The 26,892-nt window shown below is 43.6% G+C and overlaps 1 protein-coding gene across 10 annotated transcripts in view; it reads left to right on the top strand.

The window, feature by feature from the left end:
* Positions 1-13,884: 13,884 nt before the first annotated feature.
* The window catches only part of LOC131696781 (inositol hexakisphosphate and diphosphoinositol-pentakisphosphate kinase 2-like), a 31,273-nt gene continuing 18,265 nt past the window's right edge, over positions 13,885-26,892 (top strand). For all 10 annotated transcript variants that reach the window (XM_058998975.1, XM_058998973.1, XM_058998971.1 and 7 more), the window contains exons 1-14: positions 13,885-14,002; positions 19,374-19,917; positions 21,161-21,356; positions 21,686-21,776; positions 22,247-22,332; positions 22,503-22,657; positions 22,943-23,044; positions 23,225-23,386; positions 23,619-23,740; positions 24,025-24,126; positions 24,525-24,611; positions 25,032-25,107; positions 25,232-25,341; positions 26,666-26,751. In XM_058998975.1, the coding sequence (XP_058854958.1) occupies positions 19,768-19,917; positions 21,161-21,356; positions 21,686-21,776; positions 22,247-22,332; positions 22,503-22,657; positions 22,943-23,044; positions 23,225-23,386; positions 23,619-23,740; positions 24,025-24,126; positions 24,525-24,611; positions 25,032-25,107; positions 25,232-25,341; positions 26,666-26,751 (1,525 nt within the window). In that variant the 5' untranslated portion in view covers positions 13,885-14,002; positions 19,374-19,767. The remainder of the gene's footprint in view (positions 14,003-19,373; positions 19,918-21,160; positions 21,357-21,685; positions 21,777-22,246; positions 22,333-22,502; positions 22,658-22,942; positions 23,045-23,224; positions 23,387-23,618; positions 23,741-24,024; positions 24,127-24,524; positions 24,612-25,031; positions 25,108-25,231; positions 25,342-26,665; positions 26,752-26,892) is intronic.

Raw genomic sequence — 26,892 nt, 5'->3', positions numbered from 1 at the left:
TGTCACTGTGTGTATAATTTTACCACGTTAAATTTCCTATCTGTATCTCTTTTATAATGCATATATAATTTTTTTTTCAAAGTTTTGGTAGGGCCCCATAGAGTTCCGAGAAACTGTTTTAAAATTTCTAAAAACTAAAATAAAAAAATCGAGACCGAAGGGGATGTGGGGAGGTTGTAGGCTTTCATCTGGGTCTTAGCCCAAGGAAGGAAAAATTCCAGTGGCATGGAAAGCATCCATTGCTAGAGCTGTGGAGAGACGGGTGTTTGCTTGTAAAATCTGTTTTTTGTTTCTTTAAAGACGTAATTTTGTGCTAAAGCTATGTATAGCCTATTTTAAAATAAAATAAAATAAAAAAAAACTAATCTACATGAAGCTGATGTAATGAGGGGGCCCTTCGAGAACCCTTAGAAACTGCAGGAACATGACTGAGCAATAGAAATCGGAACACAAACGTTTACCACTTTCTTGCCAAAAGATTATTAAAACGGTTACGGTACATTGCATAAGATGTCAACATTTCTTTTTTTTTAATCATTTCTGACCAACTTATTACATCATGGAAAACACAAGTAAAGGAGGATAACAGTGTAGCTCTTAGAATCACTGTTTATATACCTGACTCTACTTAACTGAGTTCCTCAAAAAAAATGTTTTGAAATGAAGCCATTATCAGAGTGCTGATCTTTCCACCAGGACACTCAGTAGCCCGCGCATCTCCATGGCAACTGTTTGGCTTTCATACGGCTCCATGACAAGGCCCGTTTTCAAGCCTGGAAACAATAAGTGACTTAAACTGGGGTCTACCACTTCGCAAACAAGTGTGTCAAAGCTATATTGTATATTGTGTCTATATTGTGTCAATATTTTCACTCTTCCACATCCCCCATTTTGTTTATTTTCCTCTGGGTGTGTCAAAGGGGGGACATGCAAACGTGCTGTGTGGCATTGACAATACTGCATTCACTGAGCCTGGCTGTTACAATCCCTGTAGCTCAAATAAAAGCCCAGGAGAAACAGAGGAATAAAGACGTGGTTGAAACCAGCTGAAAACAAATCATAATAATATTAATAATAATAAAGTTTGGAGTTAGCACTGCCTCCTGCAGCCCACCACAAGTCTTTTATTATTAAATAGCCCCCTTGTCTATCGTTCGTCCAGCAGTGAGAATTGTAAATTAAGAGAGAAAGGAAAAGCCAGAGAATAAACTGGCCCTTTGTCCGACTACCTGGGCAATGTTTCAAATCAAGCACTGCAATAAAAATATATTTTTTCCTTCCTTTCCTTCCTTTTTCCTTTTTTTGGTTTGTCCCCCCCGCCCCCATAATTGTATTCAGGAATAGTTTTAAAATGAAAAATATTCTGCCTCAGTTCCTTAATAGGATGATCCGTTTGACAAAAGGAACCAGGTATGTATGTTTTGTTTAGATTTTTGACCACTGAAATTAGGTGTGGTGTTCTATGCACAGGATGACCTCTGTACTCAGGATAAGATGTACTGGAATGTTGGCAAATACTTCACTGTGATTGGATGAATTCTGATATGTGGTTTATAATGGTGTGAAAGTACAGTAAACTGGGTCCAACAACAGAGATTCCCATGCATTTTAACTGCATGACAATGTCAAACCAATTCAGTTACATTAGTATACTAGTACATTATCTCCCAAAGTTGTGTTACAGTGAGAGCAGCTACTGTGTTGTTACTGTACAGATACATAGGATATGCACATGCCTCTGCTTAAAAAAAAAACATCAGTGGCGACTCGTCTAACATAAGCAGATAAAGAGTGTTCCCGTGTTTCTGTGAGCAGACAGCGAGCTCCTCCTGACGGCTGTGCTGTGATTGGAAGATCCTTTCCCCTCCGCAAGCCCGCTGCTTCGCACGGAACTGTTTGCTTTAGTGTCTGGGAAAGAAGAGCTGGGAAACTGGCTCCACTTTGGAAAGTATGTAACGGAAGCCTGGCGAAGGAAGTTCGCATTAATATACTACTACTGCACTGTCAGCTGCTTTATTTTCATTTTACGCAACCAGAGGGGCTGAGCAGTCAGGGCTGGAGACTGGAGGTACATCAAGAAGAACCACACTGCAATGCCAGTGTGCCTCAATAAGCCCTGGGGTGAGAGGGGAGTTCAGCCTCCATTCATTCCCATCCCATCACTCTGGAAGACTGCCTGCAAAGGTGCCACTTAAACAGCATACACGTGGACACTCAGAAATGGAGTGACACCTCCAGAACTCCTGATTCATTATGGACTCACAGAATCTGTGAAGCAAAACAGTACAGCTGACACACCCTGCTACATAAAACATAAACACAGGCTCTTTTCTGGCTAACTTTATAAAGGTTTACCATAGTAAAAAAGAAAGCTCTTGGTTTCCATGCCTTACTCATGAAATCTGTCACCTTGAAGTGAAGTCACCTTAGCGGTAGCTTCTGGGTAAAAGCATATCACTGGCTGTGTCAATGACAGGAAAGAAGCTGCTGATGCTGTGGGGATGATTTCTCCCTCCAGGTGAAACATCCAAGGAGGTGCAACACTATGTGAAAGCATGGCTTGCAAACAGAGATTTCTTTAACATAGTGTAGTACAAGATCTAAAAATAGATGTTTATAATAACATGCGCTTCTTTAAAAAGTGCACGTCTGAGACCTTCACAATGAATAGAAATGCACAACAGGTCATATCGATGGAATTGTTTTGTCAACCTCAATGTCCTAATTCCTCAGCCAGTGGGAAACGGGTGCGAGTGACTCAGCTTATGATTGGAGTGATCTCCTCAATGTACGATGGAGTATATATGAAATATCTGACTTCAGATTTCGATGAATGCAGGTATGGCAGTGGCACACGTGCGGGTGGAGGAACAGGCCTGGCTTGTGTGTGATTCTTCGGACGGAGTCGTGCTGGAGGGCAGGTTTGGAGGTAGGGGAGTGGGGGGGGGGGGGTCAGATTTGGATCCAAGACAAACAGCAGCATCTCAGAATGCCTGGATTCATAAGCCAGCAGCCTGCCTGTGTGCAGCGCTCAATGTACAGGGGGTGTCAGAGCTGTGTGCCGTGCAGCAGTGCCCCCATATGATCTGAAAGGGGCAAACCATGTCCTTATTTTCTGCACAACCCTAATTGTATGGAAGCTTTTCAAAAGTAATCCTGTTAATTATTTTTTTTTATTGAGTTTTCTAGTTTTTTATATATACATATTTTAAATTTTGGAATGGATATTTCTGTTTTTTCCTCATTAGGCAGCACCTTCGGAATGGAGTAAGTGACAATGTGGGAAAGCCAGTGGACAGCACATAAATCAGGTCAATGCCTGTGTCCTGACGCTGCCTGATTCAGGGGGTCTCCGTGCAAAAAAAGGGTTGAGCTCAAAACTGAATTTATTTTCAGATTCATAGCAAATACTTTCTTTTCCATATATGTAAATTGCATCTGAACACGGTTGGATATGGTTTGGATTCATGAATATACTGAATAAACAACAGATCATTTTAACCCCATCATGTAAAAAAACTACAGAGAGTGTATAATTTAAGACATTTCCAGCAAAGTGATACCTGTTGCTGACAGAATGACAGAGCGCAGATTAAATCATATTGAACGGTGGCAGCAGCACTGCTGTGGGATGAGATTTCATTAATACAAGCTCTTTATTCTTTCTTACTCTAGTCTTGCACCCTGATTTCAACATAATACCTGCACTCCTAACAGATGACTTATCATGTTCAAGTTCGGCATGATCAGGCTTATTATGAGAGAAACTGGTGACTAGGAGCGCAGCGTGAGCAAGTTAATTACCTATTAGAGCTGTGATTAATCCAGCTGCATGCTGCAGAAAGCATACCAAGACTCCTGGAATTATAACTGCTGTGCCTGCTAAAGAGAAGCAAGCTGTTTTTCTTGATGCGAGTGTCTTTGTTTCATCGTTGATACTCATGCATTGTTGCTGTAGCAAACACGACTGCACTTGCTGTAGAATAGCTGTGACTTTGAATGGCTAAACATTGGCAAATAGATGTGCGAATTAATAAAGGCAATAATAATAATAATAAACATGTATGCTATTGCGCAGGTATGTGTGTGTGTATAATTTAGGACTGAGGGGGGAAGACAATTTTATTTTAGTGTTGTGCATTCATATTAAAATTGTCTATTCAAATGCACATCATAGGATGAAAAATAACTGCAAACTCTGTGCATGATATTCAGAAGACAGACTGCAGCTGCAGAATTCAATAAGAATAATGAATCTTTGAGAACGCATCCTCTTGAATCTTGGGGTATATGGATGGAATGAGCACACTGAACTGTTCTGAGAGTGCTGCTGATTACACAGCGACTGCGACTGCGTTCACACACACCTTCCTCACACCACTTATTCTAAGGGGACATTTTTCAGATTTCTGAGGAATGTCAAAAGCTTAAAACGTTTAAAAAAATGTCTTGTTCTTTGGAATTTTCCAGTCGTGCGCAGACATCCAAATTGGGAAACTCATGATGAGGGACACTGGGTTCTGTGTGCAGGCTAGCCTCCAACCCACCCAGTATTAACGGACATCCAGACGCATTTGCAAACAGAGAAATGCAAATGAGCATGCAGCATGTGTGACTTTGAATAGGTGGGCTGATCATATACAAAATGCTTAGTTAAATATAAATGCTGGAAACTGGCAGAGGTAAAACAAGGCCAGCCACCTCTGAAGTCAAGAACAACACATGGATTTTGCATCCCCATTTGCTTCACAAATCACACACATTACTGCCCTGATACACTAGGGGGCACTGTTCCTAATTAGTATAACAGTACAGGGGCAACGGTCAAGCATCCTGACGGCTTCAGTGACTGCTGTGTGCGTCTAAAACTTCCATTGCTTATCCGCTGTCAGAGCCCGGATTCGGATCCAGGGTACAGCCAGCAATCAGCAGCAGTGGTTTACAGGTGATCAGAAATACTGCATGGGATTTGAAAGCCAATCTACGGAGGAGGCTGGGCGCGAACTGACGACCCTGCGCACAGCAAACGAGCATCTTAACCACAATGCAAACGAGCCGGTCTAAAGCCCCCTTTAGTGCAGCACTCCTGGCAGTGCACGAGTCCTCCACAGTGAAGGGCTGTTCACGCACGTCATCCCCAGCTCAGGCAGGCTGATTCCAGCAGTGTGGAGGGCTGTTGGCCTGCCTATGAGAGGCCCATTGACTGTGCGCTCTCTCTCCACAGCACACTGGCGTATTCATATCGCCACTCACACTCTGTCAGGGCGCCTGCTTACTCGAAGGGGAAAAGAGGCTTGTAGTATTTCAATGAATAGGTGTATTATAGACACGAGCTTGCAAGCCATACATTAATGAGCTCTAACTGCAAGCTTGAAAGAATCTTAAATATTGACTGAATCATTTAAAAATATATATTTTTAAATTCTTATGAATATTTCTGCATTTTTGGCAGCAGTCAAAATCATAAGTGTTAAATGACAGAACTGTGATCACCTCCAAAGCCCCCTGACCTGGGTTCACCTGCCCAGAGAGAATTCAAGCATTTCCAATGCATTTCCAGTAACTGTAGTAACGTTGGTCCATTCTAACCCTATGCTGCATGGCTGAAGTGCAGAATAGTGACAATGGTCAAAGGTGTCATCATCGTTAAGAAACCAGTCCTAAACTAAACCAGTGAAGGCCGTCATTTTCATTGACTGAACAACAACCAGAACTAAGAGTACTTTAGCAGCAGCCAATTTGAATCTCTTTTGCATAGTAAATACAGTGCAGCATGTAATCATGTAAACTATGGTAAATGCATAGTATAACCATGGGACAACTGCACAGTTACTGTGCAAATTAGCTTTAATAAAGGATGGCTTAATCCCTCCTGCTCTTTTGTAAATGTCTGGATGCAAATTACCTTCAGTCTTTAAAACTTATCTTCCAATCAATAAAAAAAAACTATTAGGAAAGGGTACATTATATATATATATATATATATATATATATATATATATATATATATATATATATATATATATATAATATTGCTGTGTTGTCTGCAGTCATTTGCAACCCCAAGGTTTTTTCAGTTTCGTAATAATTCATAGACCATCTGTTATTGCTTATATTATACAGTACAGTATATTATAGTTGACAGCCCTGAGAGTTTTAAAGGCATTCATGAAAAGTGTTCCGTGTACATACTTGATACATTTATTCTAGACTCTAAAATAGCAAGCAGAGATGCTGCTCTCTGATTGGTCAGTCACAAAAATGTCACAACGTCACCGTGTATGTATTTGATTAATTTATGCTAGAACAGTGCGTAATTAATAACTCAATCATAAAATTCTGAGGTACACTTTTTAAGAAACTTCAGGGATAAGCCTTAATTCATTTTTTTAGAGCATTTTACAGTAGCAGGGAGTCCACCTGCATTTCATGAGTTAAACCGTCGTGGAGCAGTCAGCTCTGTTTCAAGGCCTGATGGATTCAGAGAGGTGAGCTCTGCTTTAAAGAAAAGCTCTATTGTAAATAGAAGTTAACCTGGATATATGTATTTGGTTTTGTGCACTGAGTGAACAGTGCAATGTAACAGCAGCATTAGAGAAGCCCTGTGTTGGACTGCAGAGTGGAGTGGAGGCAGCCAGTCTCTCCTCAATAGGATCCATTTACTAGTGTTGGGTTAGCAGAGCCTAACTCACTTCAATACCTGGGGTTATGCGGTACAGTATATACCTGTCTCTATCCCACACTGTCCTAATGCTCTCTCCCCCTCTCTCCCTCTCGACTATCCAAAGGTTTATCCCGAGAGCCCAGTGCTGTCAGCTCAACTGCCACCAGCCTAATTCTCATTCACACAGCGCCCGCCCGAGCACACTCAGCCATGCCAACTAAACCACTTGGCTAAGGCCTTCGTTCAGACGGGCCAAGTGTGAGACACCGGCTGAAGGAAACCTTTAATGGCTACCCCTATTAAAAGCACTGAACATTTTAAAATGCGTTTGCATCTTACCCCATTATGACTGACCTCACAATCACTCCAGTCAGTTCAACATCTGATTGACACATACAGTTGAGAAGTATTGAGACAGGTGAGGTAGTGACGCATCATTAAACAGTAAAGTAAAATCTGTGAATTATTGACTTTTAAAATAATGAGGAATCCCATCACCTCCTATGCTGTAGTTCAGTTTCTATCTATCTATCTATCTATCTATCTATCTATCTATCTATCTATCTATCTATCTATCTATCTAGCTCAATAAAGAATCTTTCCTCACTATGAATCTTGGAATTATATTCTCTTTTTTTAATGAAATCTAAGGAGACAGGATTTGAGAAAGGCCCAGCTTTCCAGTAAAGCAGTGCTCTGAGAATGTGCTGGAGTTGTGTACATTAATGTGGGTTGTATTTTATCTTAATTAAAGAAAACATACACAGAAGGCACACATAAACACGCGTGCATAAAAGGTGGACTGGAACATATAAATAAAACTAGATTAAGCACAATCCTAAAAGGGGAAAGGCAGCAGAAGGGAAGCTTGCCCACTGACAGGCAAGGACCTCAATTGTAACGTTTTCATATTTGGACATATCCACGACGCCACCTTGACCAGATGCATTTCACTTGTTTCTTCATAAAGAGAGCTGATGTCTTTTTAATAAGAGTTTGGGCTTTATTCCTCAGGCCCCCAACTAGGAGTTATTCCTCCCCCTTACTGCCCCCCCTCCCCTCACCTAAAACCCTGCCTGCAGGCTTTGAACAAAGAGCTCATTTTCCAGGAGTTTGGAGCAGGAAAAGATGATCCCCAGAGCAGCCGAACCACTGGCTCCAAGTCACCTCAGCTCGCTCCGCTCTTAAAAGAGAGAGGGAAGAAAGGGAGCTTGAGGAGTTTTGGGATCTAACTGCTGCCTGGTTTCAGCTTGGAGACATGACATAATCAGGCCTTGTCCTGCTAGGTGCTGGGGGAGGGGGGGGGAGTGTGTCCACAGGAACACTATTTCCTTATGCCAGGCACAAACCAGCCTCTCTTCTCTCAGCACAGAGCTGGAACAGGGGGCTGCAGTCTCACTACACTGGTCCAATTGAGAATGTGCTCCAGGAAGCACACGGCTGCTTACTGCCTGGGGCTCATGTTTTTTTTTTTTGTGTGTGTTGTGTGTCATTTACTGGCTGGATGACGCACACTTATGAGTGTGTGTGTGTGTGTTGCTGTGTGCAGGTATGTGTGCTTTTTCTTTAAGAGGGTGGAAGTATAGGGGGTAGGTGTTAGTTTAATTTGTTCCTAGAAATCCATGCATAAAAAAAGCTTAAAGCAAGCTTGTTTTGTTTAGGTGTTCACTTATAAGTGCTGAACGGAATAGCCAGCGCCATAGCCCTGAACGCAGAAGCCTCCACTTATTTCTAATCTGTGTGTGTGTGTCGGGGTGTGGGGTGGGGGGTGGGGGGGGGGGGGGGGGTATGTTTGGAGCAGGTTAAAAATGGGATTTTCCCCAAATACCTACACTGTCTAGATGAAATCTAGTGAGTTAATACGCAAACGGACGGATTACATTGAGGCCAAAAATACTCTGTGGAACTGAATGCAATTATTGAAAGCTAACACTGCATAACATGCCAAAAACGTAGCAATCTTTATCACATTTGTCTGTTTTGTTATTGGGTACTTTTTAAAAGCTGCTCCAAAGATGGTGGAGTTACTAATATTGATTACAAAATGCATTATTCAAGCTCAATCATGGAGGCAAAGCATGGAGCAAGCTAAGCACAGTATCATGCATGAATCTGCTGACTCTTAAGACCTGTATAATATAGTTTGTAGTATGGTTCTTTCATAAGCGAGATTATGAGACAAGCCATCTGAATACGGCAGCCAGCGTATGATTTATGAAGTCAATTTATTAGCTTTAATGGAAACTAGGGGATGAAAACGTCAGGTCAATATGCCTCCCACGTGTTTCAGCAGAATCAGTTTGCCTTATTCATTTCAATGGAACACAGATCACTCCTGCTTACTGGTAAACCCATCTCAGTTACATATGTGAGCAGGAGGATGATGGGAAATGTAGTTCTGAGAGGTCCATGCGGGTCCATGGGAAGCCATCTTGAGGCAGGGAATGCAATTTAAAAGTGTAAAAAAGTGGTCAAAATGTAAAAAAAAAAAAAAATTAAAACAACACACAGACCTTACGTAAACATTCGTAGCAACACATGGGAACATGTAACAAAATACAGTAAAATGGTTCTTATGTACCCTTTAAATGTAATGGCGCTTGTACAAAAATAAATGATTACATTATCTGTCCCGCAGGGATTCAAATCCCCAGCACAGTTTGAAAAGGGTCATTTCAGATTCAACCCCAACTGACAGTGTCCTTTTAATACCTTGTGTTTGCCTTGACTAATTTAATATCAACCTTTAAATGAGGTTTATATGCTTCTGTAGAACCCTTATGTATGGATGTGTATATTACTGTGATTTAAATTATGAACAGTACAAAGTTTCATAAAAAAAAAAAATGCAAACCCTTTTTTGTATTTAAGCCACGTTTGGGGGTTTGATAAACAACTTGGCTTATTCATGCAATGAAAAAAAGGAAGAAGAGAACGAATACAGCAGTTCTGTCCTGCATGAGTAATGTTTTTTAGGAAGGTATAATACTGGCATCTGTTTATGTGCCTGGTCCCCTCTCCAGTGCTCAGCCTGTACCTCAATAAAACACTGGTCCACTCTATGAACAGTAACATCAATTGAGGTGAATAGATCTAAACTGCCAGCTGTTCCCACTGACCCTCACGCCTCCTTACCCAGCAGCGTTTACAGGAGGCCACTAAACGAGCTCCATTAACCTGCATCGGTCCTGCTCTGCGGGGCTGGTCACAGGTGATGGATGGCAGCTCTCACCTGTTTAAGTGTCACAATGTTTCCAGACAGACAGGAGGACACTTCATGATCCCAGGCCTCCAGGACGGGGATCATTTAGAGTGCGTCATGAAACAAGACCCCTTTTTTATCTGCTCCCCTGTGTCTTCAATGGAAAATTATAAGTAAACCCTGGTCCTGGCTCCTGTGCATGTAAACTGAGTTGAACCTGAGAACACATATATTATTATCCCAGGAGCAGTTTGGCTTTCTGCTCGATGTTTTCTGATGTTCCTCAAGGCATTCTGAAGGACAGCACTAGTGGAATGATGGAACAGCTTTAGAACTATCCTTTTGGAATGTACAGCTATACTGTCTGCTGCATGCAGAGAATGCACTCTAGCCATAGGACATGTGAACATATCCTAAACAAACTTCTACAGAAAATCCAGCTTTCTATATATAAAAAAGTCTGTATCTTTCTATAGAAATCGATAGATACTTTTACCTTTAGTTTTTTTTTTAGGATTTTGTTTTCTGCCAAGAATTTTCTAAAACAGATTAAAAATGTCTTCTATATATTTATATAGATTTTTTTTTTTTAATAAGGGTGTCAGTGACAGTTGTGGAAACAATATTGTGTTAAACCTGGAGTGGTCCTCCTGGACCGTGATTGGACACCCCGGAAGATATAGAGTATATTTGTTATATATTCAGTCTGCATTGTGCTCATCTGAACCCCAGTGGAAAAATGACATTTGCTTGACTCAGTGAAACGTGCACACAGGCACAGGCACAGGCACAGGTTTCAGGAAGAGCACACAGCCTGGATCTTCTTTCAGTGGGCGTCAGTCAGTACTAAGCATGCCCAGTGTGCAGTGTGTGTGGAGTTGGGCAGGTCTCTGGAGGTCTGTTCTCTCATAATGGGACCCCTTGTCCTGGCCTAACCTGCTCAGCTCCACCACCACCGCAGAGCTGCTGCTGCACAAATGGGAAACACATGTAGGGCCCTGGCCTTGCTAAGACAGGGAACAGTGCTGTGCTTGTGTCTCGGGCTGGGAGGGAGGAAGGAGGGAGGCAGAGAGGCTGCCTCGAACCCAGGACTGTGCTGAGGAAATGAACCTTAACATCTCCTACAGCGTGACTGCAGCGTTGTGTGAGATGAAGACCACTCGTTAATCTAGAACCTTAAAACAGTCAAAAACAAAAATACAAACATGAACTATGCTGCAAGATTGTAACAGGGAACAGATTCATACAACTATGAGTCTAGCATCTGTTAGGGGTCTGTAACATAATACCCTCCTCCCCTTTGAGGTGTAATTAGTTACCTTTTATTGTAATGGGATTTATAAATGCCCAAACAAGGATATCCCAATGGCAGCTGTCAATCCCAGAAAGTTTCCTTTCAACTCGTTTTTTGGTTGCTTTGTAGTCTGTTGTATTGTTTGTGAAGCAGCCAATCAAGGTAGCTTCTATTTAAAGGGATAACGATAGCCAGACATTTGCGTACAGCTCATTCGCTAGCCACATTCTCACTTCTCAGCTGTTGCGTCGCTGTTGTTTTTTTTTATTCTTTTCCAGCCTTTTGATTGGCTTCCAGGTGAAGCCCATTTACCCTGCCCCAAACTGGGTTTACTCATCACTGATTTCCTGTGTCTGTTCACATGCTGTAAGGCTCAGTGGGGTCCTGGTACTTGCAACAGAGGAAGTTAACTTATTGTGTTGTGGTCAGGAAAACTACATTTGAACCAACTCAAGGGGCGCTGCCCACTCTCGATCTGTCTCTGTACCCACAATGCACTACTTCACTGGGCAGATCACACTGCTCACACTATGCCAGCCGCGGGGTCCTGTGCTGTAAAAGGTACTGGTATTATTATACCGGTAATGTGGGGCTCAGTTTCTGCAGTATACTATGGCAAAAGCACAGCCTAAAAAAACAGCAAAAGCAAGATAAAGTACAGACAAGCATGGTAAGAGACTAGCTGACTAATTATACAAAATGTATTAAGAAAGAAAATGAACACATTTCTTTCTTAAAACTTGAAGCTGAGCAATGCAATCGTGAGGTTGAGTCTGCTGTCCTCTAGTGGTGGAAAGGAGTCAGAACCAGAGAACCAAAGACAAAACACCAAGACTGAAGTGCCCCACATAATCAGGGTCAATGTTACAAGACTTGGTTTTAATATATTATATTCTCCCATAGGTTAGTTTTCTGGGCACTCTGCTTTAACAGAAGGCAGCCCTTGTCCAATTTGTTTACAATTACAATTACATGCATGTAAATAAGTGTTTGGGAGAGTAGTGTATGTACATTTGGAAGTGTGTGTGCGTGTGAGTGTGTGTGTGTGTGAGTGTGAGTGTGTGTGAGAGTGTGTGTGTGTGTCTCAGTGTGTGAGTGTGTGTGTGTGTGTGTGAGAGTGTGTGTGTGTGTATGTGTCTCAGTGTGTGTGTGTGCGTGTGTGTGTGTGTGTCTCAGTGTGTGTGTGTGTGTGTGTGTGAGAGTGTGTGTGTGTGTGCGTGTGTGTGCGTGTGAGTGCGTGTGTGTGTGTGTGTGTCTCAGTGTGTGTGTGTGTGTGTGTGTGTGTGTGTGTATATATAACAGCCTCAGTACCTGAATGAAGAGCCTTGTTAGTGTGTTAGTGCAGGCTGCCTTGCACCCTGTTTATGAAAACTCTTTTCATAGGCTGCACAGATGCACACTGTGACCCCCCCCCCCCCCCGGCTCACAGTGCCAGTTTGTGGATCTGATCCCACAGGGAGCACCAAGGGCAAAGCAGACAGTCCAGTACTGCCCCCCCCCCCCCCCCCCCAAAGCGGACTGCTTGTGCCAAAACTGTGAACCCTGCTGAATTAGCAGAGAGAGAGAGAGACGGGAGCAGATACACGGAGGGATACGGTACTATTATGCAGAACGTTACAGCATTTGGCCACTAGGATGTGCATTAATTTCACAGATACATAAAGCATTCTTTCCACAAACATCATATTCAATGCACAACCTTCTGCTATTTATCACAGCACCCTAATGAGGGTGCTAATCAAAGTCACTTCCAGACTGCAGATAAAACTGCTGAGCTACTGAAACCCACTACCTTCCACACTGCAGCCCAGCTCTCTAAACACTGAGCTACTGAAACCCACTACCTTCCACACTGCAGCCCAGCTCTCTAACCACTGAGCTACTGAAACCCACTACCTTCCACACTGCAGCCCAGCTCTCTAACCTCTGAGCTACTGAAACCCACTACCTTCCACACTGCAGCCCAGCTCTCTAACCACTGAGCTACTGAAACCCACTACCTTCCACACTGCAGCCCAGCTCTCTAAACACTGAGCTACTGAAACCCACTACCTTCCACACTGCAGCCCAGCTCTCTAACCTCTGAGCTCATCAAACCCTCAAGAGGGCAGTGGTGTGGTGTAGTGGTTAGGGCTCTGGGCTCTTGACTGGAGGGTTGTGGGTTCAATCCCAGTGGGGGACACTGCTGCTGTACCCTTGAGCAAGGTACTTTACCTAGATTGCTCCAGTAAAAACCCAACTGTATAAATGGGTAATTGTACGTAAAATTAATTTGATATCTTGTAACAATTGTAAGTCGCCCTGGATAAGGGCGTCTGCTAAGAAATAAATAAAACACTGCAGCCCAGCTCTCTAACTACTGTGCTTTCTTTTGTATTGTTTTTATTTTGGAGGATGCAATCTAACCAACCTTTTCAGCTTCTGTATAGGCACTAATGTCAACAGAAATATCTGAAAATGACTAGAGCTAAAGGCGACGCTGAATCACTGTACTCCGAGTTTCAGTGCAGAGACGGAACGTTTGGATATGTGTTGGTTATAAGCTGTTTTGCATTACCATTTGGACCTATGACTGCACTACTTCACTTCCGCCAGCAGATGTCTCTGTAGTAAAGTCATAGCGGCTCAATCTTTCCTTGTACAGGAAACTGCCCCCCACGGCATCCACGGTTCTTTCTTGACCTAAATGGGCGGGTCTAACAGGCAAATCCTGCTCTCCTGTTGGTCAATAAACAAACTGGTCAAAAATATCCCCGCCCTAATATTCGATTGTCCGCCAGGCAGGGTAGTTTACGCGAGGAGCTGTCAGAGAGGAGGAAGCGAACACAAAGTCATACAGTCTGTAAGTAAAAGCGCAACAACACAAACAACGCATTGTTGTTTTTTAACGTTTGATTGGCAGCTGTGTTCCGGGTGCAAGCGCTTTCTGGAAAACGCAAGTCGCATCCTAGCTTGTTTTTATCGACTCAGACAACAGGTTCCTCGGGTTTGTTATCCACACAACAAGTCAGGTAGCTGCCGTACTGTACTGGTCTGGTAAGCTGTGGGACTGGAGTTTGATTATTATATTACAGGGATATATAACCGTCATCCACTCTTCGTAACGCTTTCTTTGCGTTGCAAACACTGAGCCCCATAAAATAATGTAGTGCTCGAATCGCCAACTAATTAAAAAAAATAAGTCCGGCAGCAAATCGGTTAACTGGCGTTTCGATTAAGGCGTTTATGTGAGACTGGCATATACTGGCTGCATCCTACTCAAACTACTCGCTCTACCCCCGTGCTGCCGAGCGGAGCCTCTCTCCCACTCAAACTAGCAGCACTGCTCGCTTTTATTTACTTATTTTTTTTACCCATACACACCAGGAAAAACTCTTGGCACATCCGGCTTGTTTTTCAAGAGAGACCGAGGAAACACAGAAGACAAATACACGTTTAACATGATCGATCTTCGCACACATTTTGTTACAGGTCATAATCCCCCAACAGCATAGCACCTCAGTCCCATTGTTAGAAGGATGGAGACCTGCGTACTGCAGTCAGTCCTCCTCCCCAAAACAGCTGCAGAGATAAGAGCCAGGCAAACGACCTTCTAGGGTTTCTATCAGTAGCGTGTTATGCTGTTACTGCATCTAAAATAGTTTTGTGATTGTTCTGGCTTGACTTTTAATTATTTAAATACTGTTGGGCTGTAATATTTCCAGTGGGTATCGGGTCCCCAGTGTAACCCAACACCACTGGGTATGGTTGTGAGACCCAGTACTGTCTAACCAGGTGCCTGTGAAGTGTTCAGACTGTAGGCATTTGTACAGTATGCAAAAGTGATTCATTTGCACGTGACGTCTTTGTGAGGATTCCTTATCCCACCTGGTCGTGTGCTATCTGACCCTGTCACTGTCCTACTTGTTTTGTGTCATTGATATTTATTTTCTGGAAGGTGACTTTTTGGCACTATGGAGGAAGGGCAGTTTTCTTGGTGGGGGGTGGGGGGTCGCAGTGGGTTATTTTTGAAGCCAAGACCTCAGCGTGGATCTTAGAGGAAACAGGAGCATTGCATTCCTGGCATAAGGCAGCTGCGCTGAGGCCCCACAGCCTTCCTCCCATCTCTGCCTTGTATACTTTTAAGGCAGCAGTGCTTTCTTGCCAGCGCTGAAGACAGCTGTAGTGAGAGGGGATTGATCGGAAGGGTCAGTCCCCACTGATATCTAGCAGGTATCAGTTAGCAGGGCAGGTCCCCTGGCTGCTGTGAGATAGAGCACTGAAACCCAGCAAGCATGTAAGGGCGGATTTTAATTGTCTGAACAGCGACAGATCGAATTACTGACACCATGAAACTAGTCAACCTGATGTTAGGTGAACACCTTCATTGTATTTTGTATTATATTTAGTGGTGTTAATTTGCTGTGTTCAAATCACACTGGGAATATTCACCTTTTATGATCCAGTGCAGGAGTGCCAGTTCTTTTAAAGCTAATGATGTTCTGGTAATAATAACAAAAAATAGATTCCTAGAAAATCTTTGGACTCTGAACTCAGATAAAACTCCTAGTATGCTTGTGTAATGAAACAGCAAAGTAGAAGAGAGCAGTGATCTTATCACAAGTAGAGCAATTTGAATACATTTCAAAGCTCCAGTACAGTAAGTTAACCTGGATCCATCATTAACTTCTGATAGCAGCTCAGAACACTTCCAGAGCACAGAAAATGTTTTGCTCTAATAGCCAGGGCTAAGTTCATTGCTGACCATCATTTTTTTTTTTTGAGAGCTGGTTATAATTTCACCAAGCTTTGCAGGTTTCTCTTACATTGTGTTGATTCAGCAAAGCGCTTGATTGTTTTGCATCTGTACAGCTGAACTGGCTGAATGTGGAGAAGATGACACGATTTGGAGCAAGTGTAATGAAGAGAATGAAATAGATCACGCTAATGCCTGTAATTAGCCTGCTATGTTGCCCTGAAAAGGTTTGCCCTACATACTGTACAGTACGTAGGGGCTGCATCTGGTTTGAGCTGGAGTAGGTGTCTCCTGTACCCAGCAGTGCTAGCTCCTCACCTGAGCTGATTGATAATATGATCCTGCCTGGTCTGAAGAGTGAGAAGGCAGACAGACAGAGAGCCATACTCCTGAAGATCCATGCCACACAGGTAGGACTTGTGAATTAGAGCAGTGGTCTTTATTAAATACATTATGGAGGGCAACATTTAAACAGTAGTAAGAAGAACAGCCTTTATATACTCACATTTGAAATGTCACACTTTTCTATTACGAAAGTCACTGAATCTTGAACACATCAATCTTTCTGTAGCCATTCAGTAGATCACAATAGGGGAGGTTTTTAGGCTGGTTAAAGTGCTTGTGTCTCAGGCTAACTGTGTGGGATTTGTAAAAACTAACCACATCAACAGCAAGCTTAAAGCAAACTAGACAGGCTCCTAGTTTAGTTGATCACATTGTGATAATGTGCAAGTGACCTTTACTCAGGCAGACCACCGCACCCTGCTATTCTGAGATCCTCTGTTACGAGCAGTTTGACCTTGGAGGTATGGAATTGTATCTGCTTTTATACTGAGCATAAATGATCAGATTGTTCGTGCCAATGAAAAGTGAGATAGCTGACAGTGCAGGGGATTTAAGACCCAAGACAATGAAACGTGAGACTTTTGTCTGTCTGTCTGTCTGTCTGTCTGTACACAGCCAGGCATACCATGTGTGATGAGTTTTAAGTGTCTGCAGGGGTGGGAACGCCATGATTTGTTGGCCCATGTTCATGGAAGTTCTGTCTTCGTCCACCCACGCACTGAGCAGAAGCTAATTGTACTGTAAGTTGTGCAGTGATCACTGGAGATGACCCGATAGTGTGTGTGTGTGTGTGTGTGTGTGCACAAGGCAGGAATGCACAGGTAATGTGCATTTATTAACGTGATGGCTGAAGCTCGGCTGGACTCTGTATATTAAGTATATGTATCTTTTTTTGCTTGTGTTGAAATGGGGGTTGGTTGGTTGGTTCAGTAGTGCAGGGCTGGGTCATGGTGCTTCCTGCTCTCTGAGGTTGAAATGGGGGTCGGTTGGTTCAGTAGTGCAGGGCTGGGTCATGGTGCTTCCTGCTCTCTGAGGTTGAAATGGGGGTCGGTTGGTTCAGTAGTGCAGGGCTGGGTCATGGTGCTTCCTGCTCTCTGAGGTTGAAATGGGGGTTGGTTGGTTGGTTCAGTAGTGCAGGGCTGGGTCATGGTGCTTCCTGCTCTCTTGAGGTTGAAATGAGGGTTGGTTGGTTCGGTAGTGCAGGGCTGGGACATGGTGCTTGGGGGGTGGTGTTAGTATTTATCTGCTTGACTTTCACAAGCATGCACAGGGAGTGACCGCAGGGATTAACACATCCTTTTTTGTGCTGCTCAATAACTGGTATGTGCTAAACTCCAATTCCCTCGAGTTACAGTAACCAGAGTGGGGTTACAGACCGGCCAGCTAGCTTCATATTTTCAGTGCTATGGAAACTCCCTGGGCACAACATAAGGGTTTTTTAGATTTTGACCAGAGACTTTTTTGGTTTCAGTAATATACTTGCTAGGATAAAGACTGAATGCTTGAGATAGTGGGCTTTAACTTGGGGACCATTGTTGAATATCAGACAGGTAATAATCACCATTTCCAAATAGGGAACCAAGGTGGTAAATAGATTTGAGGCCACAACGGTCAATAATTGATTATTGAATGAGTTGTTGCATCAAAAATGACCTTTTCTGTGACCTTGTTTGTTTTATCTTCCAGCCATATTTCAGAACTAGTTACAGTACTTGAGATACTTTTGTTCTAGTCCATGTTTCTCTGCTACTTGGTTTATTCATTTATATTCTCTTACCATTTCAAACCCATTCGCTTTGCTCTGAAAGACAGTTTCCCTCCCTGTGCTGAATTTGTTTTTGTCAGCGTTCTTTTGGGAGTTGAATCAAGAATCAAGCTTTCCTCTTGAAACAGGGTGGTCATTGTTGTGGTTCGGGGCTGCGCTATTATAAAGAGAAACTTCAGAAACATGCCACACATTGACGATGTTCCACAATCCAGCGCAACGCCCCAAATAAATTCAAAACAAGCGACTTTCTTAGGTAACGTTTGGTGTAGACTTGCAAAAGTGAACTAACTGTGTAGAACACTTAGCAGATTAAATCTAAAACTACAGGTAAGGAGGAGCACCCACCATCATGTCATGAATACTATATTTACATGTATGATGAGATCCTGCTTTAACTTGTTTTCAAGCAAGGCTTCAATTACATGAATACAATACTTACTTAGGGAAAGAGCTGCTTGTGTGTTTATTTTAATTACAAGGGGGAGAGGGGTTAAACCATCACATCAAAAAGTTATGCAATAGCAGTTGTGTGTTTTTTTTTTGTGGGCTAAAATCTTCACGCTAGCATTGAGTGTTTTGAATGCTCATGTGGCTATCAGTTGTTGTGTACCTGTTTGAACCATGTGGTTTTGGGGCATTCCATTAATAATGTGCAGTACCACACTAATGACCATCCCAGAATATATTGTGCTGATGCACCGGGGGTCTTAGACTTGCCATTACATTGGCATTGATGGCTAATCCAGTATAGTGTTGAGGCCCTTTTAATCTTACACAGTTTCTTTTTTGTAAGTGTCCTGAGGGTTGAAAGGGTTAAGTAGAATTGTTTGTTTTTTTTTTCTGAGGGGGAATGCCGTTGTTGTGAAGCAGGATTCTCCCTGTCTGCACTGGATCATTATCTGGAGACGATGTGGATCACTCCTCATGCTCTTAAACCAGGAGCTATTCTGTTATGTAATGATGGGTTTTGGCAGACGAAGCGCCTTCAGTTTCACATTGCTCATCTGTTTGGATAGCCGTGGTGAAAGACAGTCAAATCTCAGCAACAGCTCCTGTTCCCTGGGCTTTGAGCCACGGCTTTCAAAATCCTAAATGTGGAATTGCCTTTATACAGTATTTGCAACCATTTGGATAAAAAAAGAGAGTACGCTTGAATTCTGAAGTGCTGTTATTATCTTCATGATTCATGTGTGGCTTTGTTTTTTTTAATTGGTATTTTTCATCGACTGTAGGTATATTTGTTGTAACTTGTTGTTGCTGCAACTTGTAGTATCCCCAGTAGAACTTCACTGAAAATAAGACGTGTGAATGTAGTCTGACATTTCAGACCTGTGACATATATAATATATTTTGTTCCCCTTGCAGGTTCAGGAACATCGAGAGCCTGTGATGGTGGTTGGTGCAGCGAGTTCCAGGGTTCTTTACTCTTGAGCAAAACCCTGGGGATTTCTTTTTTATATTCCTGGCAAAGAAGCTTGCTTACGTGAGAAGAGACTGCTGAGTCAGAGAATCGCCTAATTACAACCCCTGTTAAAGCCTGCCTCCTCCAGCCCGCCCTTCTCTTCCTGGCTGTGGGGCTTTTAACCCTCGTTTCTCCTGCCCTTTCGTTTTCGTAGTTTTTCGAATCGAGTAATTCCCGATCTCAGCTCTCTCGTTGGCTGTTGTGTCTCGGCCAGGCCTCGTGCCCGCGCTCCTCCCCCACTGTGAGTTGGCGTGCGATGGCGCGGCGGGACGCTGACAGTTGCCGCGGTGGGCTGTGATGTCAGCGCCCAGCAGCCCCGGCGAGAGCCAGCGCGCCGCTCCCAGATTCTTCGTGGGCTGCGAGGACGATGAGAGCGAGAGCCTGGGGGACACTGCAAGCATGAGGACAGACGTGGAGCTGTACGAGTGCAGTGAAGAGGAGGACACGGTGAGAAAGGGGCATGGGGGGAGTATGAGCAGGCTGGAGGAGACATAGTGAGAGAGACTGTGGGGAGAGTGAGATGGGGGTTAGAGAGGGAAGACATGAGGGTACAGGACAGTGCATTAGGTATAGTTTTATGAGAAATCAGGAGAGAGGAATGGGATAGGAGCAGGAGAAGAGGGAGGAGAACTAGGAGGTGAGAAGGGAATAAAAGCACAGGAGAGGGAGTATTGGGACAGACATGAAGGTGTGTGAGAACAAGGAAAAGGGAGATTCGGTGAGAAATGAGGCAGAATGGAATGGAAGGGGAGGGGAGGGGAGGAGTGCATGAAAATGAACATTAAGTGGCGTCCTTGCTTATTTTTGTTGTTCTGGGGGATGTATGTGTTTATTTTATTTCTGTAATGTTGTTTTCCCTATTTTATTGTGTTCTCGTTTTCATTTGTGCTACTGTCGCTGTCTAGACATTGCAGTCTGTATGTCAAGGTTAAGGAAGAAATAAGGAGGTCAGGGGTCTGGAAAGCAAGTGCATTGAAAGAAAACATACAATCAGGAAAGGGTGACTGTCATGTGTGTGCTCTTTAATCCTTAAAGCATCAGAGGGAACATCAGAAGCATGAGGGGTAACGCACGGCTGCTTTTTTCTATTACTTGTCCGTTCTGGATATTCAGATCCTCTCCCACACTATTTTGACTCCTCGGTCATCACACCAGTGATGGTTTTCTTCTTGGAAACTGAGGGATTAAAGTTCACTTGAGAGAAATTGCTCCATGTGTCTTTAATTGGGATTAATGGGAGCAGACAGTTACGGGGGTTGTAACCTCTCCTAATCCTGTAATTCTCTGGGAATTGTGCGGAAATGGATTTGTGATTGACTTTGGAATTAATCAAAAAATCAATTGCCTGTTTTTCATGCCAACAGGATCTGAGAAGCCCAGTGGTTAGAGTGCTGGGCTGCAGGTTGAAACACAGTCCATTGGAGTTGCTCATGGATTGAGTTCTAGGGTTCAGTGTGGAAGGTAGTGGGTGTAAGCGGCTTAGTGGTTAGAGTACTGAGCTGGAGTGTGGAAGGTAGCTCGGTGGTTGGAGCGGTAGGCTGACATGTGGAAGGTAGTCTGTGTGAGTAGCTGGAGTGATGGGCAGCAGTTTGGAATGTGGTTGGTTCATGTTGAGTTCTTCTTGGTTCGGGTTGCTCTTGGGAACTGAACCATGGTCCTTCTTCTCCTTCTTCTTCTTCTCCCCTCTCAGCCCCCTGAGAGACAGATCGTGGTGGGGATCTGTTCCATGACGAAGAAGTCCAAGTCGAAGCCGATGACTCAGATCTTGGAGCGGCTCTGTAAGTTCGAGTACATCACTGTGGTGATCTTTCCCGAGGACGTGATTCTCAACGAGCCCGTCGACAACTGGCCGCTGTGCGACTGCCTCATCTCCTTCCACTCCAAAGGTAGGGTGATGTGTTTGTTTGCAAAACTGGATTCTGTTTTCCCTGCTCTGCTGATGGAACCACAGCATGCAGAGATTACCTTCTTGGGCAAAGTACCTTCATTTCTGGAAACCAATACTTGAAATTGTGTGGGTCATCTTCCAGTTGCAGCAGCACACAGATTCAAGGAAAATACCAAATAGCACCCATAACTGGATGCTTTACACAGTCATCTTCATGTTTGCTTTTTGTGAAAAGGATGTGTAGATTTATTATTATTATTATTATTATTATTATTATTATTATTATTATTATTATTATTATTATTATTATTATTTGTATGTATGCAGGCTTCCCTCTGGACAAAGCAGTGAGTTACGCAAAACTGAGGAACCCACTTCTCATCAATGACCTGAATATGCAGTACTTCATTCAGGACAGGTACTGGACTCCAGCATCACGTAGTGCTATAGTGTTGCCTACTTGTCAGAACTGAGGGACTAGATTGCAGTGTGGCCTAATGGTTGAGGCTAAGCGACCGAGGGGCAGTGTGGCATAGTGGTTAGAGCTAAGGGACTGGGACTCCACCAGGTATATTGGTATAGAGGCTACTCTATAATCCGTTGTGTATCTGCCCGTCACATATCCTCCCCAACCGTTGATGTGCCATGAGCAAGCTGTTCTGCAGCGCTAATGTAAAATGTGTAAAATGGCTATAGGAAAGCGAGTTGTCCTTACAATTGAAAGGTTGTTTTTTTTTTTTTTTTAAACCTATGAATTTTGCTACTGTCCCGACGTATCAACTTCAACTTCCGTCTCGATCTCCTGCCTGTCACGTTTGTGTTGTGTTACGTGTGAACAGTTTGGTATCCCTTTTATTTAATTATTTGACCCCCCCCCCCTCTCTGCAGGAGGGAGGTGTACCGGATCTTGCAGGAAGAAGGGATTGACTTGCCACGCTATGCCGTACTAAACCGGGACCCAGACAAACCAGAAGGTCAGTGCTGTTCACTGTAACCCGAGATTTATTTTGGTGTCCCTTCCAATATTTTATTTTTTACCTGTGCCTTTTAAAAAGTGAATGCATGAAAGCAGTGGATAAAATGATTCACTGAGAGATGCCTGGGGCATTGCTGTGAATCTCGCTCCCTGTATTTCCCTGCTCAGAGTGTAACCTGGTTGAAGGAGAGGACCACGTGGAGGTGAATGGAGAGGTTTTCCAGAAGCCCTTTGTGGAGAAGCCAGTCAGTGCTGAAGACCACAATGTGTACATCTACTACCCCACCTCCGCCGGGGGAGGCAGCCAGCGGCTCTTCAGAAAGGTGGGCTCTCCCTGGTGTCTGCTGGGGCTCTCGCTCTCACTCACTCATGTTCCCGGTCGCCTCTCACTCCGTGTCTAACTGTCTCTCACCACTAAGAGCAATATTGTTCTCTCCAACAGCTTGTCTGTCCCAGGTTATTGATGGAAATATTATATTTGATTTACAATATTATTATTGGGTAAAATAAAACATTTAATTCCCTCCAAACGATGTTGCTTGTATGTTTTATTTGTGATCCCCTGTCTGTAATGCATTAACATGCAGCGTGTGCTCGTTCCTGTGTAGATCGGGAGCCGCAGCAGTGTGTATTCTCCAGAGAGCAGCGTGAGGAAGACCGGCTCCTATATCTACGAGGAATTCATGCCCACCGACGGGACTGACGTGAAGGTACAGTACTGCCGGATCACTCTGCTTAAATACACTGCAGCATCATCAAGATATGTGTAGTCTGAACACAAAAATACAAAGGAAGTCAGTGTTTCTAATGAAACCTGGACTATAGTGAGTAGTCTTTTGTAATGCTAATTGTATGGGTGTTTTTCTTGGGGGGGCGCTTCTCATTGCCAGGTGTACACAGTGGGACCTGACTATGCCCATGCAGAGGCGCGCAAGTCTCCTGCACTGGATGGAAAGGTGGAACGAGACAGTGAAGGGAAGGAGATCCGCTACCCCGTCATGCTCACTGCCATGGAGAAACTTGTTGCTCGCAAGGTCTGCATGGCGTTTAAAGTGAGTCAATTGTTTTTTTTATTATGAATTTAATATTTACGCTTGTAATAAAGGTATGAAGTCTTTGTATTTAATTGCAATCATATCAGTAATGCACTCCATTCTGCATTGATGTCGCTGGTTCATGCTTTCAGCGGCCCTGTTCAGTTCTCTAGCAGTAGTGCTCTTCAGTTGTGTTTTTTGTTTGTTTGCTAACTGGTTCTGATTGTCCCGCCACATGTCCTGGTCACAGCAAACAGTGTGCGGGTTTGACCTGCTGCGTGCCAACGATCACTCTTACGTCTGCGATGTGAACGGGTTCAGCTTTGTGAAGAACTCCATGAAGTACTACGACGACTGTGCCAAGATCTTAGGGTATGTGTGGCTCTCTTTCTCTGGGGAAGGAGCTGTACAGGCTGCACATGCTCTGCATGCGTGTGTGGCGGGACAGCTTTGTTTCGCTGTGGGTATAGAAATTTAAGTCACAATATGCATACAACAGGAGGTGCCACGCCATCAGTGAACATACTTGGTTAGTCCCTCTTTAAAAAAACATAAACAAAACATGTTAATGTAAATAAAAATAATGAAACGGGAGGTGAGATTGCCATCATATTTGGATTTGGAAACAAAACCCTGCTGCTGCTTCTTCCTGTCAGGAATATAATGATGCGGGAGCTGGCTCCCCAGTTCCACATTCCCTGGTCCATCCCTACGGAAGCGGAGGATATTCCTATTGTCCCCACCACATCGGGAACCATGTGAGTAGCAGCACCGGGGATGGGGAGGGGTCGCGGTGTATTGAAAGGGATTGGATCTAACACAGTCGTTTCATAACCCCTAGCTGTCGTACACATCCGTTCTCCTGTACGCGTCTCTTTAAATAAATACACACTGTTGCAAATGTGTTTTCTTTTAAAAACATGCTGTTTGGTACGGCATTAAGTTCTCAATTTACTTGCCTTGCCTTCCAGGAGTGTCTTTGGGTTTTTAAAGTATCTTAGTGGTTGCAAAGCATGTCAGTCAATAGGGAAAGCAGCTGGGTGGTTACGTACAGGGTCCAAGACTGCATGTTTAACTAATAGTAGGATGTGTCCCATCATTGGCGAGATGCTGTAAATACAAGGCAGGATGTGCTGATTCATGTCTCCTCCCTCAGGATGGAGCTGCGCTGTGTTATTGCAATCATTCGACATGGAGATCGAACCCCCAAACAGAAAATGAAGATGGAAGTCAGGAACCCAATGTGAGTTGTTTTAATTCTCTTCAGATGTGGTGGGTTTTAGTCCTGGCGGGACCTCCAAGGTGCTGTCTTATCTTAGCACCGTATGTTAACAAGTGCCATCGGAATTCACGCTGGAGCCTCACAGGACTCCTAGGTCCCACTCTGAGGTTGTGTGTATTTATCCTGTTATCATATATACTCAAAGGAGTTCCTTCTTCAGCTTGAGAAAAATACTTCAGGACTGAAAGGGTTAATAAGCTTTACAGATTATTAGTTATTTCTCACATGTACCTGTGTGTGTGTGTATGTGTATATATATAAATATAAATAAATGAAAATGATTTGCGTTTCCTTTTTTTGGGCTTTACACTAAAACAATCCCCCAGTTTTATTTTGCTTTCTGTCCAAAATGAATTCTGTTCACGTGTGGCTTTCTTTCAGGTTCTTCGATCTGTTTGAGAAATACGAGGGGTACAAGACTGGGAAACTGAAGCTGAAGAAGCCAAAACAGTTGCAGGTGAGACTGGACAGGCGAGGGAGGGGTGGTGCAACCGCTCATAGGGTATAAAAATCATCCTCGTTGCTCCACCATGGCCTTGTCCACCACAACCACGCATTCATACCTTCTGTTCCTTCTTCAGGAGGTGCTGGACATCGCTCGGCAGCTGTTAGCTGAACTGGGCCAGCACAACGACTGCGAGATCGAGGAGAAGAAATCCAAACTGGAGCAGCTGAAAACTGTGCTGGAGATGTAAGTGTCAGAATGGGATTGGGAATAGCGAAAGAGTCCTATCGGAAAGTATAGCACAATACAGTCGACTGCAGGTTAGGTGCACTTCACCATTACTATGATTAACTACACTTTGTTGCTTATGCCAGTTTACCACACTGGCTTTGCAATTTGACTGTAATGTGCTTGCTAATGTGATGTCATGTTTTACAGACGTGCTGCCACTAGGTACTTTTTTCCTGTTCCTAGTCCTCCATGCTTCGTGTGTGTTGTGCATTTCCTTAGAGCTGGCTGACTGTTTCCATTCTCATTCTTCACTGTGCATTAAAAGTGTAGTGTCGGAACTGTGTCGACAATTCTTGCGTCTTTATTTCTTTTTTCCTCTCTTCCTTTCTGTTTCTGAAGGCAGTCGAGCGTGAATGACTATCAGTACTCTCTCCTGACCCCTGTTGTTTTTGACAGGAGTAAAAGGTTTTGTCTTTTTGTTATTGGCATTATAATCCCAACCAATCAACCAGTTAACTTCCGTCGGAACAGCAACCTGTCGCCCTGTACTTGCTGTCTAATCCTTATCAGTCACCTTCTAACCCCCTGGGTTGTCAGTGAATGTTTTAGGGTCCCTCACTGGCCTCACTGTGCAGTTCTCTTCAAATCAATGAAATCCTCTGTGCTGTGCCGTGTCTTTCTGTCTTGCCGTGTCGACTGGTTGAGGTTTACCCCCAGCCGCCCCCCCCCCCCCCCCCCCCCCCCCCCCCACCAGTGTGCTGTGCTGATAATGTTGTACTGTTGTTTTTTAATCTCGAGTGGGGTCTCTGCCTGTCTGTTCTGAATTGTCTTACATAGTTGCCTGTTTTTCTAATGTGCAATTTTGTTTTTATCTCTGCTACTTGTATTGTACTGAGTGGTTGAATCGAAATCACAGCAACATGAAAAACTAGCAAAGAGCATACTGAACATTTCCATGCTGAGCTGTACAGTGGTGACGCTCCACCAAGTAGCGCTGTCAACCTCAAAAGCACACTGTAGTGGGGAATCCTTGCAGGCTAGATCTCCACCGTTTCAATTCAAAATACTACTTCTTATAATGCTGTCTGAATACATTAAATCTGTTCTCCCCATATACTGCATGTTGCTTCTTTCTCATAGGTAAAGCAAGGTCATAATTCACATCTGCCTTGGCACTACCAGAAACACTCCTAGACCGTTCATATTGTGCCTGACTTTACTAAGCTTTTTGAGTTCATGCTTAGTTAGTAAGTAGGAAGCACAGTATCTGTTGTGTGCACAAGGGTTTGAGAAATGTTGAGGCATTCCAGATTGAACATGTTCTTGCTGCTGTTTGCAGGTACGGCCATTTCTCTGGGATAAACAGGAAGGTGCAGCTAACCTATCTGCCTCACGGGCAACCCAAAACCTCCAGTGAGGAGGAAGGTATGTGTCTGTGTGTGTTTGTGATGTCTAATATCTCCCATAACAATGTGACATTAGTGCTGCCTTTTTCCTGGATTAGACATCATTAAAGATACCTAGTACTGTTTTAAAGGTTACCCACCCCATACAGAATACTCTAAA

Source organism: Acipenser ruthenus, chromosome 24 (assembly GCF_902713425.1).
Source record: "Acipenser ruthenus chromosome 24, fAciRut3.2 maternal haplotype, whole genome shotgun sequence".
Lineage (NCBI taxonomy): Eukaryota > Metazoa > Chordata > Actinopteri > Acipenseriformes > Acipenseridae > Acipenser > Acipenser ruthenus.
Note: the sequence above shows the minus strand (reverse complement) of the source record. Positions and strands in the feature narration are given on the sequence as shown.